Below are 18,813 nucleotides of genomic sequence, written 5' to 3' on the forward strand. Positions count from 1 at the left end.
AGTGCAAAGTTGAAGAGAGAAGAGGATAAAGGGTGCTACTGTCAGCAATCCTGGAAGTTGCAGGATTTGGGAAAAGTTGTGTGAAATAGCACACACCAAGAGTTGAAAGAGGTCAGTACAGGAAAAAAAAAAATTACCCAATTAGGAGTGAGCAGGAAAGTGGGATTCAAGTCCTGACTTGATGCAAGGAGCTTCCTAACTTTGACTCTGTTTCCTCATCTGTAAAGCAAAGATGTTGCACTTCAGGTTTCTAGGTCCTTCTAGGTCTAGGATTCTGAATCAAGTAATAGCTGAATAATGATTTTCACAAAAGTAAAAAGCAGCAAGTAAACATTCTAACACCCTACATCCCGTTGGTGCATCCTCCACCCAGCGAGAAGCTCGGCTGTGTCTGCTGCTCCTGCCTCCAAAAGTGATGCAGGAAAAACACACGGAATGCTCACAGGTCTCGCCTTGGACTGCGGGAGGGAGAGTAAGGAGAACTCTTCCCTCGTTCATTTATTTATTCATTCTGCAAACACTTCCTGCACAGCTGCCCCATGACAGACACCAAGCAAGGCTCCCGGAATATAAAGATGGGCTAGACACCAGCCCTCCCCACAAGGTGCTCACTCTCATATGAATAGAGTGGGGTGCGGGGCAGTGGGGGTGATGAATGAACCTGGAGAATCACACTCCACCTAGGTGGACATCACCTAGGAGAATGCGTTACATGGTCTCCACAGCCATCCGCCTTCCTCGTCAGCACTCCCCGGAAGTCGTCTCTACGTGCACACTTAGATTGCTCAGCTGAGGGAGGCTTTTCTGTCTCGTGTGCAAATAGCACGTTTTATAATTGCCCATAAAAGATTATGAGTCTTTTAACTTTTTTGATGGAAAAAAAGCATGAAAATTAAATAAAATGTTTTCAAATAATCTTGAATTTGCAGTTTAGAGACCGTGAAAAGCTGTGAAATCACACATTAAGCTCCAACACACCATCTAACAGATTGCCAGCTGCAGAGTAAGCTATTAGTAGGACTTGCCTCCCCACCCCCAGCACTGGTCCGATTAATATTAAGGGATGGGGCTGCTGCCCAAGATGAAAGCATCCATGTGGGTCTGCTTTCAGGAGGGTGGTCTTCCTCAGGAACAGGTATCGATTCTAGTGCAAATAGGGGCTGGAGAGCCAGGGTGACAGAGCTAGGGACCAATGATGGGTGGCCATTTTGTGACTAAGGGAAGCTTCAATTTCATCTACTTCAAATGAGGAGTCCCTGCTGACTGCCACCCCCATCAGGTCCGTGGGGACTGAGGACACACGTTGGCAATAGCTGAAGCAGACAGCAGTGTTAACACCCAAGACTTTCATTCATTTGTTCACTCACTCACGCTGCAAATATTTTTGGGGGGGCTCCAGGGTGCCAGGAGATACAGAGATCAATAGAACACGTTTCCTGTCCATGAGGCCCTCACTCTCTAGTTGGGGAAACAGTTATATCATAGCGTATTATAAAGATTTGTGTAATAAGTACAATGTTAAAAATATGACCAGAACTCTTTGAGATCACAGAAAATCTGCTTAGAATTACATACATGGCAAGGTTGCACAGAACAAGTGCCATTCAAAGAAGGACTGTATAGATGAATAACTATTTGCTGGGGAGAGAGAGAGAGAGGAAAGAAGGTGGATGAGGAGGAGGAGGAAAGGAAGAAAAAGAAGAATAAAGGAGAGGAGAAGAGAGAGAGAGAGAAAGGGAGAGGGGAAGAAGGAAGAAAGGAAGGAAAGAAGGAAGGAAGGGAGGGAGGAAGGAAGAAAGGAAGGAAGGGAGGAAAGGAGGCAGGGAGGGAGGGAGGAAAGGAGGCAGAGAGGGAGGGAGGGAGGAAAGGAGGCAGGGAGGGAGGGAGGGAGGAAAGGAGGGAGGGAGGGAGGAGCAGGGGGAGGGAGGCAGGGAGGGAGGAAAGGAGGCAGGGAGGGAGCGGGGAGGAAAGGAGGGGGGGAAGGGAGGAGCAGGGGAGGGAGGGAGGACATTCGAAGCATAGAAAGGCAGCATGTACAAAAGCATGGAGAGCATTAAAAGGACTATGAAGAGTCCAAAGGGAGGAACTCTGCCTTCATCACCCCTTCACCTCAGTGCCCCGTAGTCTACCCAATAAACATTGGTGACAGCCTGAATTCATGGAGGAATGAATGGCCCCCTGTGGTAGCAGTGACAGAGGCAGAGGGAGTGGAAGGAAAAATGGTTTGGAGCCAGATCTCCAAAGGTCTTGATGCCATGCTGAGAAGTTTATGCAGAAGACGTATTTGAAGAAATGCCCCTGCGGCCTCTAGAGACACACTTCTAGAAATGCAAATAGGAGAGAGCAGGAGCACCCCCTTCTCCTTCTGTCCTTCATCATCTGTCTGTCAGGGCCAAAGGAAAAGAAGGGGAACTAAAGCAAGACAAAGAGACCTCACATGGGGCGAGGTAACTGCTTTAGGCCCCTAATCACAGGTATTTTGTGCTCTTACACTCGGAGAATAATGGAGGTGTTCCCAGTATCGCCTTCATCACTTACCCAAAGGGAGAAACACCACACGGATAATGATGGCCTCATACATGGGAATGGCCTCGACACCGCATGTCCAGGAAACCGTGGCTGAAAGGGATTGATTTGCTCAGCAGGAAAGCACCAGCACTCTTCTCTCCCACTAAACTCCCTGAGGCAGCCAGCCTGCAGAAGGTTGGCCTGGCGGCAAGTGGGGGACTTTCTGAAACAGGAGTCAATCAGTAGAACACAGCCAGTGGGAGGGAAACACAAGCCTGGAAGTCTCTCCAGAGGCTCTGCAGGAGGCAGCAGGTTATGCCAGCATCAGCCCATGAATTCTGGTCCAGAGGAAGACAACACCACCTGCTCAGGGGCACCTATCAGAGTACTCTGCATCCATACTTCTAAGTAAGACAGAAAGAAATCAGTCCCCCCACTGCCACCCAGCCACGCTACCCAGGACACCTGACCTCAACCCCCACTCACTCTGCCAACCAGCCTATTCTTCTCCTGCTACCCAGAATTACACCCCAGCGTAGCTTCAATTTGCATCATTCAGATGTGGTACCTGCTCTGCAATGTGCTAAGCATCATGAGTATGGAAATGATGCTAAGTGAGCACTTTCTGCATTCCAGGCTCTGTGCTAAGAGTTTTACATATAGCACCTTACCTAGTGCTCACAAAGTACCCACCTTCCAAGTGGGTCTGCTTGCTATCCCAGTTTACAGATGAGGAAACCAAGGCTCCAAAAAGTGAAGTCATTTTTCAAGGACACTCATTTAGTAAGTGGCTGTACTGGTTAGCACCTTGTGCATAATGAACAAGCATTCAACCATCAGCATTGATTTCTCACTGCTGCATCTGTGGGTCAGTTGGGTGGCTGTGCTTCCAGCTGCAAGTCTGCAAGTCAGCTAAGGCACCTTGGCTCCACATGGCTCTCATTTTTCTGGGATCAGGTAGATACCCAGGGCAGGTAGAGATCAGAACATGTGATGTTACTTAAGGCCTAGGCTTGAATAACTCATACACTGTCACTTCTATCCACTTTCCTCTGGCCAAAGCAAGTGACACGGCCAAGCCCAACATCAAAATCCTCCCAAGGAGGTGGGGTTGGGGAGGGAGGGAACGTTTCCTGAACAGTAATCTTCCATAATGGGAGAGCAAGGATTCAAACCTAGGTCCTCCCAGGATTTCTCTACGCTCTTACCTTCCTATTGTGATTCCTCCCTAAGGAGCAAGGAAAGTTTAGCTCTGAGGTCTTAAAATGGGTTGTAATGCTGATACTTGCACATTGCATGAAATTTGTCAGCATGGCTTCTCTTCATTCCAACTGTGGTTTGGTTTGAAGAGCCATCTCCACGCCTTTTGCATTTGTTTCCACTTGGAAGGGACATAAACAAGCCACAGAACTCGTGGGCACTTTGAGAGTTCAGGCTCTTACCATCCTAAGCTCTCTGCAACCCCTGCCTGTCCCTTGGCATGGGACTACCAGTGGAAATCAGTGTCACCCAGAGGGACACAGTGGCACTGCCATTATTGGCACACATAGTACCCAGAGAAAGCAGAGAGACTGGTTCTGGATGGGGCGAGTTGTCCCCATCAGTCCTTCCCTTGGAGGCCATAGTAATGAGAAGTCACCCTGAGACTTTGAGCAGAGAGTGACATGATAGGCCAACAAAAAAAGTTGTGAGATGATTGCAGCAATCCAAATGCTGGGACAATGTCAGTCGTGATCAGGCTAATGTGGGGAGCTGGTGAGAAATGATTGGGTATATTTTGAAGGGAGAGCCAAAAGGTTTCTTGATAGATTGGATGTGTGATATAAGAGAAAGGAGTCAAAGATGACTGTAAGGTTTTTAGCCTGGACAACCGGAAGGAAGACATTTCCAGCAACCGATACGGGGAGGACTGTGAATGAAGCATATTCGTGGGTGGGAAGAGAATCAGAAGTTGTGAACATGTTAAACCTGAGATGTCTGTTGGGCATCCAAGGAGAGGAGTGGGGTAGGCAGTTGGATACACGAGTCTGGATTTTAGGAGACAGAACTGAAGATGTAAATGTGGAAGTCATTGGGATCCAGATGGCATTTAAACCTGGGTGAAATCATGTGGGGGAATAAATAGCGAAGAGAGGCGGACATGTCCTCACTTTTGAAAGAGTAGTTCAAATCCCCATGACTTAGGGTTGCAAATTATTTCTAAAGATATCTTTTAAATCCCACTCTGGAAGAGACTCCTGTGTGTCTGTCTCATCAACTAGCTGAGGAGGTGCAGGGAGGCAGGAGCGAGTAAGGAAGCGTGGGGTGAAATCACCACAAAATGGCAGCCAGTAGGGGCACAGTCCATTTGCTTGGTTTGAGTATAGATTAGGTGACTAGGAAAAAAAAAAGGAATTGTGCAAAATCGTTCTATTTAGCCAATAGAATAAGAAAATCAATGCCAGGGAATCTGTTAAAGGAGGAAAGAAGGAGAATCTTGCCAAAAGGACTGGCATTTTGGAAGCTAGATACCATGCTGGTGAAGGTCACCAAACTTATGGGAGGCTGTGTGTCCTAGCGATGAGACATGGAACTAAGCAGACCTGGATCTTGGCTATACCACTTCCTTTGCTATGTGACTTCAGGCAAGTTTCTTAACATCTCTGAGATAACAATTTTCTCATCAGTAAGATGAGGATTTTCATACTGATATTGACAGGCTTGAGGTGAGGAGTAAGCAAGATCATGAGTCAATTGCCTGGAGAGTGACAGGTATAAACTAGGTGTCTAATTTTGTGTGTTCCTAAATTGTCCTAAGGCATGTGGTAGTCAAATCCAGCTTCCTGACAAGTGGGAGACAGGTCACTGTGATGCCAAATAAAAATTGTGTTCAAGGTGAATACAATACAGGGTACACAGGCTGCAGAGTTTGCTTACTTCAGATGAAGCACAGTTCCTGTGTATGAGCCCATGCAGTGGGTGGTAATGGCCTGGCGGGCTTCCACTATTTTCCTTGGAAGCTTAGATTTTATACATCTGGGCGAGACTTATAAAACACTCTCACTAACCCAGACTGACAATGGAAAAGACCAGCCTGAATTAATTTCAGGCTGAATTTAAAAAGTCTTCTAAAGAAAATCCATTTCATTAAAGTTAAATTCCCCTTCGACAGATTGAGAGTCAAGACTGAAATTATGACATTGAAAGATGGGTTTTCTGAATGGATTTTCTGGAGGAGATATTGGTAATTTTCTCAAAGTATTTTAATTTTTTAATGTAGTGTATTGGAATAATGCCAGATCCCTCCATTTCTCTAGTGTTAATTAATTAGCAGCCACAGAGCCCCAATTACATAAAAGGTAACATTCTTATCATTTTAGTATCCATGTGATTTCACCAAGCTAGCATTATTTTTTTAAAAAGAGATTTTATGATATTTTCAAGTGGTGAAACCAGTGACTAACGGAGCACAAAGAACCTCCTTAAATGGGTAAGAGGGGGTAGTTGTTAGATCGTTGCATATAAATGAACGCTTTCTTCCAATATCCTAGGACAGCGTTATCGTTTTGGTAACTTCATTTTCTTTCAGTTTCAACGTACTCCATTCATTTCATAGATGGTGAGTACAAAGGAGAACTTCAATCCAATAAGAATCCAAAAGATCACAGATTCCAAATTTTAAAAGATCTAGCTATATTGTCTTAGCATATTTCCGCCGAGGAAATAAAGGCACACGACTGAAGGGGTTTGGAGAAGAGCTTTTAATCGTGGTGCTTTGACACCCAGTACGAGCCCCTTAAAACATTTCTTTCAGTCTTGCCCGTTTATAACTTTGCTTTGGCCCCCTACCCCACCCCAGCTAGAAGATGAATGCATAGGCAAGGACAGACCAACCTGTGACTGCCCTGTGCTTCTCGGTTGCTGGGAAGTGTTCTGTGCGCCCGCTCCTCAGAGGGATGTGGTGTTAAACGGGATGAAATATCACCAGGGAGTTTAAGCACGTTGCTCCCGGTGCCTTTCTCTATGCTTAATTGAACTTGTACTTTCATTTCAAAGGAATGGCTTTGGAAATGTTTTCACAGAATGCGAAATGCAGCACACCACTTCCCGTGTTGCAATCCAAGTAGTGACTCAAGTCAGCGAGGAGCAGAACAGGAGTGGCTTAGCTCCACGAATCCAATTCTCAGAGGTCCTTTTTTTGATTTATCGTTTGTGTAAAACGAAAAATCGTATTACTTTATTCTTTAGTAATTGCCTTTTTTCATTTCGGTTGAATTTGCCCCAGATTATAAGAGGAAATGTCATTCCATATGAGAAAATTGCCTAATAGTTCCATATTGATCAGCAGCAAGTCCAGTATCGATCTCGGGAACTGCCGTGCCTTTTTCTCATTGGCATCATTCTCTTTGAATGGGAACTTCATAAGCGGGAAGCCAGGCAATGTTAAATCTCCTCTGTGGTCCACATAAGTAAACACGATGCATTTACCAGAGGCGAGCATTGAAGCTCAGACTGAGAAAGAGATTCCCCCAATATGTGGTCCTAGGCATTTCATCATAGTGTGTTTCTCTTAAAAAAAAAAGGAAAAAGTCAACTTAGATGTTGTGTTCATGACTAAGAACTTAGTATAATATAAATCATAGATTCATCAAGAGCGTCTCATAAAATCAGAAGCACAGCTATCAACTCGTACAGTCATTTGAAGGAATAAAATTGGGCTATAAACTATGCATAAGTATTCTGTACTTACTGATTATCCAAGAGGTCTTCTCATACTATAAAGATATGGCCAACACATAAAAAATTACAACACTGACATACCAAAAATTTGACCTACTTGAGATAAATTTGTCTACATAAGCTTGTTTATGTTGAAGGACGTTTTGGGTTCTACAGATTTTTTTTTTTATCAGAAGATGACTTCAGCAATTATCCAGAATAGTCTGACCCACAAGTATGAGGTTACATAAAACTTACCCATAAAGGAGGAGTGAGTCACTGGCAAAGCCACAATTAGAGCTTAGACTTGAATTAAGACTCCTGACTTGAAGTCAGGAGCTATATTCTTATATGACTGATTGATTGATAGATGGATCAATTGATTCATAGAGAGTTAGATAATAGAAAGAAAACTTCTCTGTAAAACTATCCATGAAAATTTATTTGAACTTCTGCTATCACTTCCTCTCAGTAAATACCCTTAAAGCAAGCAGAAGCATGCATGATCACCCCATTGGCCTCTGAGCTTCACCCCAAATTTGATCTCTCTGTTCATAAACAGCTCTGACCTCTCTATATCTTTGCCATCCTTACTAATGAATGAGCTGTGAGAGTTGGGAGAGCAGAATCCACCTTCCAGCGCATTAGTTCTTGGGCTGCTTTCTGTCTACCACGCCCAGAGGAGAACACTGACATGCACAAACCGGTGGTTTTCTGCTGGCCCTGCATGGACGAGATAGTCTGTGGGTAAGAATTAGTTCCTGGCCGGGTCAGCCATGGAGACATCGCAGTGCTCCTTGACACTAGGGCTGAAAACTGTTGGGTTTGCCCGTATTCTTTTCTTCCACTGCCTCTGTTCTGCCTAATACACCAAGCAAGCCTCAATGAGGAGAAAAGAAGATGTAAAAAGGTAGCCTGTGGCTCTCAAATTCCAATCCCTAAAAGACAGAACAGTGATTTAATGGCAGCCTTTGAGGCAGAATGGTGAGTCATGAGGACAAACATTACATATTAAATGCACACCGATTTCAGCAATGTAAATATGAGAGTATGGGAGTGTTTGGTATAGAAACATGGTAATGCCATGTGGAGACAAGTAACAGTCTCAGTCTCACTGTAGTATCTTGTGGTGGGATATATATGGCGGTGGTGGTGGACAGCACATATTTAAGTTAATGGTACGGACAGGAGCCTCAGAGAATTTTCCCCATCATCTGACAGATGATGATGCCTCTTCCTCACTTAGTTTCTGCCCAGAACCACCAGCAGGTGGAGCTGCTGTGCAGAAACCATTTCATTCATTCGACCAATGTTGAGCACCCACTATGTGGTGGACCCCATTCTGGGGCTTGGGGATTCAGAGAGAAAGGATGGAAGCCCTTCCCCCAAAGGCTCAGAGCTTAGTAGGGACATTCAAATTAGTAAGTAATTATTGGCAAGCTAACTCAGTAAATATGGTGAAAAAGGAAGGCACTAACCCAGCTGGGGAGAGCCAGGAGGCCTCGGGCAGGTCAAGCGGTGGTTATCTTGGGGACGCTGGGCAAGGACACTCCAGGAAGGAAGGAGTGACGTCAGTGCTACCCAGCATCACTGAATCCTTACCGCAGGCCAGGACCTGTGCCAAGTGCTTGAAAAGTGTGATCTCATTTGTTCCTCAAACAACTCTGTGAGGCAAGTACTCTGTCTTAGTCATTTCGAGCTGCCATAACAAAGTAGCATATAAACAGCAGAAACTTACTTCTCACAGTTCTGGAGGCTGAAAGTCTGAGATCAGGGAGCCAGCATGGTTGGGTTCTGGTGAGAACCCTCTTCTGGGTTGTAGAATTCTTGTTGTCGTCACATGGCAGAAAGAGAATGAGAGAGCTCTCTGGGGTGGCTTTTATAAGGACACTAATCCCATTCATGAGGGCTCCACCCTTATGACTTAATCACCTTCCCAAGGCTCCATCTCCTAATACCGTCACATTGGGAGTGAGGACTTCAACATATGAATTTGCGGAGGACACAAACATTCAGTCCATTGCCTGCTCCAACCATCTGCATAGTATAGATGTAGCAGATGAGGCTCAGACAGTTACCTGCTTGTCCAAGATCACACAGATGGGGCACAGCAAAGCCAGCACTCAAACTCAAGTCTGTGTCCAAGACTCCCCCTCATCCCACTGGGTCTTTCCAGGTTCTGCAGTGTGAGGGCGAAGGTGAAGTATGAGTATTAGCAAGGTCCACGGAAGGAACAAAGTGGTGAATGAGGATTGTGGGAGGGTGGAAGCTGCCCATGTTCTCTGATGACTGTTGCATCTGGCAGGGGATGTGGATGAAGAGGACTCTCCAGGCAGGACCACCTGGGTGGAGTCTGGGATTTCAGCACAACTGTGTTTTGGAAGCACTTTCTTATCCTGCTGTGTGGGTTAAATCCGTGAATGTACCTTTTGGCCCTTGCTCCTAGCCTGCCCCTCCCCAACCACACCAAAGATTTCCTCAAATGTGGATGCAACCCAGAGGCTCGTTCTAGTTTCAGAGAAACATAAATGTTCTTTTTCTTTACTCCAGTCATGCCTGGAATGTCCCTCATTCCACTGCCTCCTTCCTTCCCTCCTCCCCACCACCCCAAATAAAATAAAATACAATAATAGCAGCATGCTAGAGTACCCAGTATGTTCTGAGTGCAAGCTTGGTTAAACAAATCACATTGACCTTTAATAAAGATGTGCCGAATGCTTCCTTCTCTCATTCAATATGTTAATCTTCGGGCCAAACCACCGTCAGAGCAAGCATCATTAACTGCAAATCTGATGATGCTACTCCCCTGCTTAAAACCCTTCAGTGGCTCCGCATTGCCTACAGGATGAAGCCCAAACTCCCAACAGTGCAGAGAAGGACCTCCGGGGTGTGGCCCGTGCTGACTCGCCAGCCTCATTTCTCACAGCACCCCTCCCCCTACATCTCGCCCGCGGGCGCGCTAGCCGTCACTGAGTATGCACAGCTCTCTGCGTCCTTAGCTCTTTCTCTAGCATGACTGTCCAGTGTGCCCTTCACAGCCACCCCACTGCCAGCCACACACTGATTACCTCTGTCGTTCAAGATGCAGTTCAGGTCAGCTCCTCGATTAATCCTCTCCTGAGTCCCACCCCCAAGCAGAACTGACAACCTCGCAATGTACCCAGTGCAGATATATATCACTGTCTCTGTGGCTCCTTGCTGCATTCACTTAATTACGTCCTGCTTACCTACACCTAGCTTGGTGCCTCACGCATATTAGGGGCTTAAGAAACAGAGCCAAATGATGGATACTCAACATAAGCTTATTGTGTTGATGCTTGATCTCATTCCCTAGGACCATCACATCGGTGTGTGCTCTGGGCACCGTGGCTTTGTCATGGAAGCGTCTGACTGCACAGTCCCAAGTGCAGACCAAGCCCAGCCGTATTCCAATCACAATGTCTCTCTGGGGCTTGTCCTGCTTCCCTGGTGTTTTGATGGAAAGGTGGAAGCATTTAAATGGAAAGTGAAAGGAAGTCCTTTCTCCTAGGGTTGGTCTACAAATCCAGCTTGACCAATCTCTCTCTCTCATGGGCATTTTGTGGACAGAACCCTGGAGAGGTTCCGTTACCCCATCAGGGTTGTCAGAGCCCAGGAGTGGCAGTTTGGGATGGAGCAGGCAAATGGTGATTTTATTTACATCATTCCAAACCACTGAATCAGTTGATTTGTTCTTAATTCAGTTGACAAGTGAAGGAGCACTGAAATTCAAGTTCCCTTGGCAAAGATGGCTTTTTCTTATCAGAGAAACATGAGAGAGCAATTTCTGGAGGAAGGGATGGGGAAGGAAGGGGCCCTTTGCCCAGAAAAATGGATTAGCAGCATTAATGCTCAGGATCAATAGGTAGGTACAGGCCGGGCCAAGATGCGCTTACCACCACCTGATAGTAGAGTCCACATATGTTGATTTTGCCATTTGTTGTCTGCCTCTTCAACCAGAATGAGGACAGGCACTGCATCCACCTTGTTCTCTGCTCTATCCTCAGAGCCTAACCCTGTGCCCAGCACAAAGTGGTGCTTAGCGAACATTTGTTGAATGAATGAATGACTTTGGTCGGGAAGTCAGGAGAGTTATATTCCAGTTCCCACTCTGCAGTTACAAGCTAGCTCTGTGACCTTGGGCAGGTTACTCTGCCTCTCTGATCTTCAGTTTCTTGTCACTGAGGATGTTATTGTCTGTCTGACCAATCTCACTAGGTCAATATGAGGTTCCAGCTGAATGTGAAAGTCCTTTTTCACCATGATATGTGGACAAGACTAAACTTGAGAGATTATATCAACCACTGAAGAGTTAGTCCTTTCCCACTGGGAGATGGACACATGGATGAGAGAATGTACATGAATTTAGGGGGACTGGAGGAATCCTGAGAATCTAGGATCCCTCAGCCAGCCAGGCGTTGGGTCTCTGCCTTGTGTTCTTCAGGCCTTCTGGATTGGCCACAGTGGTGGACACTCATGGCAAACCAGGGTGTACAAGACCTCTGGAGACATAGATCTGGAATCACTGGGGTACAGAGGGCAGTGGAAGCCATGAATGTAGATGGGCTACTCTAGGATGAGAGTACAGAGTGAGAAAGAAGGAGCTTTGGACTGATCCTCAGGAAATGTCAACATTGAGAGAAGCAGGCAGAAAATCAGGAGCCAGCAACAGAGCCTGAGAAGGGATGGCCAGAAAAATGGGAATACCAAGTATGGTGTTTCAGAAGCCAGGAGAAGAGAGCAGGAGTGTGCAAAACAAGGGTGGAGGGATCATAGGGAGAAGAGAAGAGTGAGAGAGCTTCTTTGAAATTTATTGATATTTGAAAACTCCAGTACATTACAATCTTCATATAAATACAACCAAAGCACTGAATTAAAAAATCAGAAGGAAATACACCAAAATGCTCATGGCAGCTGTTTTAGATGACTGGAGTGGTTATTATTTACTTTTTCTCCCTCTAATTTCCATATAGTCTGATATGTACTTATGTCACTTTTATAATTGAAAAAATATATTTAATAGTAAAAGATATATGAGTGTAAATACCTCAAATAGGTATAAGAGAAAAGGCTATGTGCATGGGCCTGACAAAGAGGAGATGCACAAAATATGAAATTAGTTGTTGAGCTTAACTGTTGAATCTCATGGTAGGATTTGGCCTGATTTACTTTTCTTTCTAAAAGTATTTTCTTAATGTTATTTTAATTAAGCAATGTTAATACATAAGAATGGTGACCAGACAATGTTTCAACAGGTCCTGAAGCCTCAATTGTGCATTTCATTATGACTATAATATATGTAATACTTGGGGTCTAGGTCTCAGGGGCCATAACCAAGGACTTGGCTCTTCCTTGAATCCCTGATATCAACCTGGGCTGTGCAACTTCTTTGGCTACCAAAATGTGAGCGGAAGTGACATGTGCCACTTCTAGGATGGGAGCTTTAAGAGCTAACATATGCGTCCCTGTTCTTACTTTTCCTCCTATCATTTTGAATCATGAGGGTCCAGATAGTGTCTACTGTAAGAGCCTGGGTCCCAGAGCATGGACAACAATGACATGGAGGAGGCCCTCAGCCAACCAAGAATGGACATGTATGTGAGCAAGAAATAAGCCTTTGTTGTTTAAAATGATGGTGATTTGGGGGCTATTTGTTATGCAGCCCATCCTAACAGTTACAGGCTTCTGGAATCTGAAAAGAAAAAAAATTATCAGCAATACCAGCACTTTCTTGAGAAACCTAATTCTTAAGTCTTTCTTATTTTCTTCTCTAGATGATGCATATTTACTACAGGGACTTAATATAGAGGAACTATATCCAGAAACCTCTAGTTTCATTACTTATGATGGGTCAATGACTATCCCACCCTGCTATGAGACGGCAAGTTGGATAATAATGAACAAACCTGTCTATATAACCAGGATGCAGGTGAGCTGCTCTGTGGTCTTTTAGCTAATGGGGAAAATGATGTGAAGCCTGGCTGGGTTTGTGGAGTGGCTATTGTATTAATTTGCTAGGACTGCTTTGACAAAGTACCACAAACTTGGTGGCTTAAACAACAGCAACAGTTCTGGAGAGTATAAATCCAAGATCAAGGTGTCAGCAGGGTTGGTTCCTTCTGAGGGAGTGAGGGAGAATCTGTTCCACACCTTTCCTCTGGTTTCTGGTGGTTTTCTGGCAATCTTTGGTGTTCCTTGGCTTGTAGAAGCATCACCCCACTCTGCCCTCATCTTTACGTGGCATTTTCCCTCCGTCTGTGTCTTTTTGTCCAAATTCTCCTTTTTATAAGGACACCAGTCCTATTGGATTAGGACTCACCCCAATCAGTCATATTAGATTAAGGCCCATCCCAATAACCTCATCTTAGCTAGTTACCTCTGTAATGACTCTATTTCCAAATAAAGTCACATTCTGAGGTACTGGTGTTTAGGACTTTAACTTATGACTTTGGGGGGTACAAAATTCAACTCATCACACCTATGTTTAAAGAATCAGCGTCTGAAAAGGCTTAGCCTAGACTAATTGTAGAAGCATCCCACCTTTCTGAGTGAGAAAGGACAGCAGTGTTAGTCCCTTAAGTGTGCTCTACAGCTGTGGTGTCAAAAAGCCAATGAGCAGAATGGATGATATGGTCAAATATGTTTGAAAAAGCTGGATTAGAAAAGAGTTAAACAGATCTCATTGTTGGGAGACTTCTCGGAGCCTTTAAAATGATAATACAAATGTCAGTCTCCAAGAGGAAGCAATGTGATATGTAGCATTTCACAAACATATTTGAATGTGGGATTTTGTAGAGCATCTCACAGTATTCCGGCTTAGTATTTCTCAGAACCGGATGGGAACCAGGAGGCGAGCTTTGCTAGTGGTTCATTATGCACTCCTAGGCCTGTCACCCCACTTCTGTGAAATGAATACTCCTCTTTATAATGAGAGGGGTAAATTATGAGTCTCTTCCAGCTCTGATATTCTATGATTGTGCGAGTCTATAAAAACTCACAGGCAAATGTGCAAAGGAAGAGGAATCCAATCTCCTTTACAGGATATGTACTCACACCCCAACAACACTTTGAACTATTTGAAGTCCCTGATCCTATCAGTATTGATTGGGACTCTTGGTGACAAGCAACCCCCTCCGGATAACTTAAGCTTAGAAAAAGTATTTATTCAAAAGATACTGGGGCATCTTGTGGAATTTAAGGTCAGAAATTGATGTCAAGAATTCACTGGAATCCGAACCCCAGAAGCCCTTTCTCTCTGCTGTCCTCTGCTCCCTACTGCACATTCGCTTCATTCTTCTCTCCTGCTAGAGACTCTTCCTTTGCTTCACAGTCCTGGCTGGAACATGGCTGCAAACATTTCAGTCGAGCTCCTGGTCCTAATAGTCACAGAAAAGGAACCAAATTAATCCAGCTTAGTTTAGCTCTGACTCCTGGACCAATCACTATACTTTGGATAATACCCATGGGGGAGGAATAATTCCCTGAATTATTGGGAATTATCAAACCACAGGGTGTAAGAGAAAGAAGAGACCCTGGAACACCTAGCTGGGCTTCCTCCTTTGACGGATGGAATATTTGAGGATAAAAGAGAGTAATTGACTTGTTCAGAGGCATAGTGAGCTAGAAGCAAGGCCCACTCCATGCATGGAGACATCAGTGGGCCTCCAGCACAACTGAACCCATGGAACACGGTGCCCATTCCCAGACAGCCAGTACAGCCTGGCTTGGCCACAGTCTATGCGGTCTTACTTCTTCCCTCATGCATTTAAGGGGATGGGTGGACCTCACAGCTGTTTCTCTCTCCTTAGATGCATTCCTTACGCCTTCTCAGCCAGAATCAGCCATCTCAGATCTTTCTGAGCATGAGTGACAACTTCAGGCCCGTGCAGCCACTCAACAACCGCTGCATCCGCACCAACATCAACTTCAGTTTACAGGGGAAGGACTGTCCCAACAACCGAGCCCAGAAGCTTCAATATAGAGGTGGGTGTAGTGGCTCAGAGGGCAGTGGCCAGAGCTCAGTCTTCCTGCTTAGACTTGTACTTAAAGCCTGGCGTTATCTCCCTAATGAGAATAGGAATCATGATTATAAACGATGATTAAAATCACCACCTTCCGTTTGCATGAAGCTTTTCTGTTGGGAGATAGAGATAGAGATAGAGGTAGAGGTAGAGGTAGAGGTAGAGGTAGAGGTAGAGATAGGTAGAGGTAGAGATAGAGATAGAGATAGAGATAGAGATAGAGATAGAGATCAAAGCTTTAAATCCCTTCTGGTTCAGGCAAGACAGCCTTTTTATTGCCATTTTACAGAAGAGCCCAGAGAGGCTGATTTTCCCAAGGTTATGTGTTAGAAAGGAAAGCTGGAAGCATTAGAGCTTTTAGTTATGTGCATGATGGACCCTTTCCCCCTAAAAGGTGAACAAATACTATGGATGCCTGGCCTTTGGGATCCAATGAGGAATGTGTGTGAATGCATCTTTTTCTAGTGCTATGTCCCTAGAAGTGACTATTATTCCTACTACAGGGACATTCAAGATGACTCCCACCTCCTGTATCCCTCTGGTCCACACCCAGCCCTCTCTCTTCCTTTCTATACATTAAGTATCTGTTGATCATTGTAGTAAACCCGCCACATGGAAAGGAAGATGGAGGCAGAACAGTGCATGGAGATGCCCTCAACCAGGAGTCAGGAAACCCCAGTTCCGGACCCTGTTCTGTCACTAACAAGCCATGCAAACCCAGCCAAGTCACTTACCCCTCTGGACCTGGCTTCTTTCCTGACAGTCCCTATACCATCTACGTCACAACTTGTGAGGAGCAAATGAGAGGCTGGATGGGGAAGCCCTTTGTAGCACTAATGTGCTGCCCAAATATGGGGGCTGGGGATGGTACCAGGCAGCTTTTAAAAGCAGTTACCACTGCTGCCCCTTGGTCCCCCACTTCATCACTCCTACTTCCCCTATATCCGTTCTTTCTTTTTCCTCTCTCAGACACACGCAGAGTGCCAAAACTATAATTTTCTGTTCCCTTCCAGCCAGAACTACCAGACAAATAAATACTCATTTACTGATCTTTCTCTTTATTCAACACCTATTTATTTTGTACCTACTATGTTCCAGGCTCTTAGCTAGGTGGTGGGGATACAGTGGTGATGAAGACAGATATGACCCCATCCACACAGAACTTACAGTCTAGAGCAGGGGTCAGCAAACTTTTTCTGTAAAGGGCCAGATGGTAAACACTTTAGGCTTTGTGAGCCATACGGTCTCTGCCACACTCTGACATCAGAGTGTGAAAGCAGCCATAAACAATATGTAAATGAATGGCTGTGGCTGTGTTCCAATAAAACTTTATTTACAAAACCAGATAGCTAGCTGGATTTGGCCTGTAGGCTGTCATTTGCCCACCCCTGTCCAGAGCAGTGCCATCCACTAGAACTTTCTGCGACATTGGAAATGTTCTTTATCTGTATTGTCCGACATGATGGCTACTAGCCACATGTGGCTACTGAACATTTGAAGTGTGGCCAGTATGATGCTGCAACTACATTTTTAATTAATTTAATAATTAAAATTTATAAAATTAAAATTTAATAATTAATTTAAATTTACAGGAGCCGCATGTGACTGGTGACAACCGTATTGACAGCTCAGACCTAGAGGTTCATGAGGAGGGGGAGGGGGTGGTCGAGATAATACAGATAAGCAGTCATTTACAGAACTATCCCTTCCCCTTTGGAGAAAGGCCCCCAAAGTGTGTGCAAATTAATTCATTTACGGCTTGTTTTGTGTTGTTTGTGTTTTTTTTCCTTTCTTTCTCTTTCCAGTAAATGAATGGCTCCTCAAGTAGGGAACAAGGCCAAGAAGAGTCCCCACCTCACTGAAATGCTACGACTGTGAATTGACGTAACCCAGAATGTCCCTTCTTTTTTCTTTCTCCTTCTCCCCCTCAAGCCTCATTCACTCTTTGGATTGGCCCTTTCTTCATGAAAAGTGTCTGCAAAACCATGGCAGAGGAACGCATCTCTTATGAGCACACACACACACACACACACACACACACACAAGCACTGACACATCCATATACACACATGCAAACATATCTACACACAAAGAAACTCACTCAGCCTCCAAGATGGGAAGTCAAGTTTCAGAACAAAAGGCTCATTATAAGAAGTCTTAGAAGAAAATAACCAGTTAACCTGATTACAATTTTGATACCGTTTTCCTGAACTAATAAATCTACCCAATGAGACTTTTCAGCCTTTGTACATACAAAATTCTGCCAAAAGAGAGAGAGGAGAAAATGCAGCATCAAGCGAACTTTGTTCTTTGCATCAAGTCATCTTGGATAGTGTCCTCCGAGGGTGCTGGCGACAGGTGAACCAGGACGAAGTTGGCCAAGGACACTTATTTCTAGATTATGATTCTTCTGTTTACTCAACAATTTAAAAAGAAAATAAAAAAAGGACAGACATTGAAGAGATACACATTGTATATATATATCACCACAGACTATAACGAAATGGAATTATTTCCCCTCTTTGTCACATACCTGTAGTAGGATTTGCCAAGATCAGAAACGATCCATTTGCTGTTTCTTGTTTTCCAAAGGTCATACATTGTGTTTGGTTATTGTTATCAGCTCAATAAATGTGTTTAACGAGTTCATTTCATTTTTCTGGCTTTGGTCTGTTCTCCTTCCTTGCAGGCTAAGCCCTGGCTCCATGCAAGTGCATTCTTTGCACTTGTTCCTTTATCCACGTTTTGTTCATTTGCAGCCAGTTTTTACTGAGTTTGTGGCAATCAGGAATGCATTTGCTAAGCAAGTATAACTTTAATTCCACTCCATGGCTCAATCGTTCATACAGGGTGAGCTTCAGCCTGAGAAAGCAGGCAACAGATTTCTTGCGTTTCAAAACTGCCATCCCCCGCCCCTGTGATGCTCGCCTGAAGGAATGCACTTTGCCTTGTAAATTCCTGGGAAAGGGGTGTCTTTTCTCTCCAGGTGCAGCCGGATCTCACAAAGTACAAACGAATGCCTTTCGTTTCTTGTTTATAATGGTCACTCACTGTGTTTGGTTACTGTCAAGAAATCAATAAATGTGTTTAACAAGTTACCCGGTACCCATGTCTGAGTTTATTGAGGAGGAGGACGCTTCCTGCTGAAGCCTCTAAGTCCTGCTGTGTCCACGAGCAATTGCATTACTACCAGCAGTGCAGCCAGAGCCGCCGGAACTGCCCGTCTGGCCATTCCCAGAGCTAGGTAATTAATACCCTGTTGAGAAAACATATAGACTTAGCTGCTGGAAGGGAAGACTTGGATGTTCATTCAGTGGCCAAATTAAAAACTACTTTCATTTCTCCTTTCTGCCACAGTCTCCAGAAAGAGGGAAAAGCACAGGCGGCTAGGGGCTGTGCATACGGGAGCTTTCACAAGCATGTGGAGAACTTTAGCCAAGCGACTAGGTATATTGATGAAAAACAAAAAGTCAAACAGTCAGATATTACATATTTGAAATAATACACTTAATTGGATTTTTTTCCTCTTTTTGCACCAGTGTTTGTTAGATGATGGCCTCTGCCATGG

At 44.6% G+C, this 18,813-nt stretch overlaps 1 protein-coding gene across 2 annotated transcripts in view; it reads left to right on the plus strand.

Annotated features, from left to right (window-relative positions):
- The window catches only part of CA10 (carbonic anhydrase 10), a 459,693-nt gene extending 441,350 nt beyond the window's left edge, over window positions 1–18,343 (plus strand). For both annotated transcript variants that reach the window (XM_058560658.1, XM_058560656.1), the window contains 3 exons: window positions 12,999–13,153; window positions 15,033–15,207; window positions 17,051–18,343. In XM_058560658.1, the coding sequence (XP_058416641.1) occupies window positions 12,999–13,153; window positions 15,033–15,207; window positions 17,051–17,073 (353 nt within the window). In that variant the 3' untranslated portion in view covers window positions 17,074–18,343. The remainder of the gene's footprint in view (window positions 1–12,998; window positions 13,154–15,032; window positions 15,208–17,050) is intronic.
- Window positions 18,344–18,813: the final 470 nt, after the last annotated feature.

This window comes from Diceros bicornis, chromosome 18 (assembly GCF_020826845.1).
Source record: "Diceros bicornis minor isolate mBicDic1 chromosome 18, mDicBic1.mat.cur, whole genome shotgun sequence".
NCBI classification, from domain to species: Eukaryota; Metazoa; Chordata; class Mammalia; order Perissodactyla; family Rhinocerotidae; genus Diceros; species Diceros bicornis.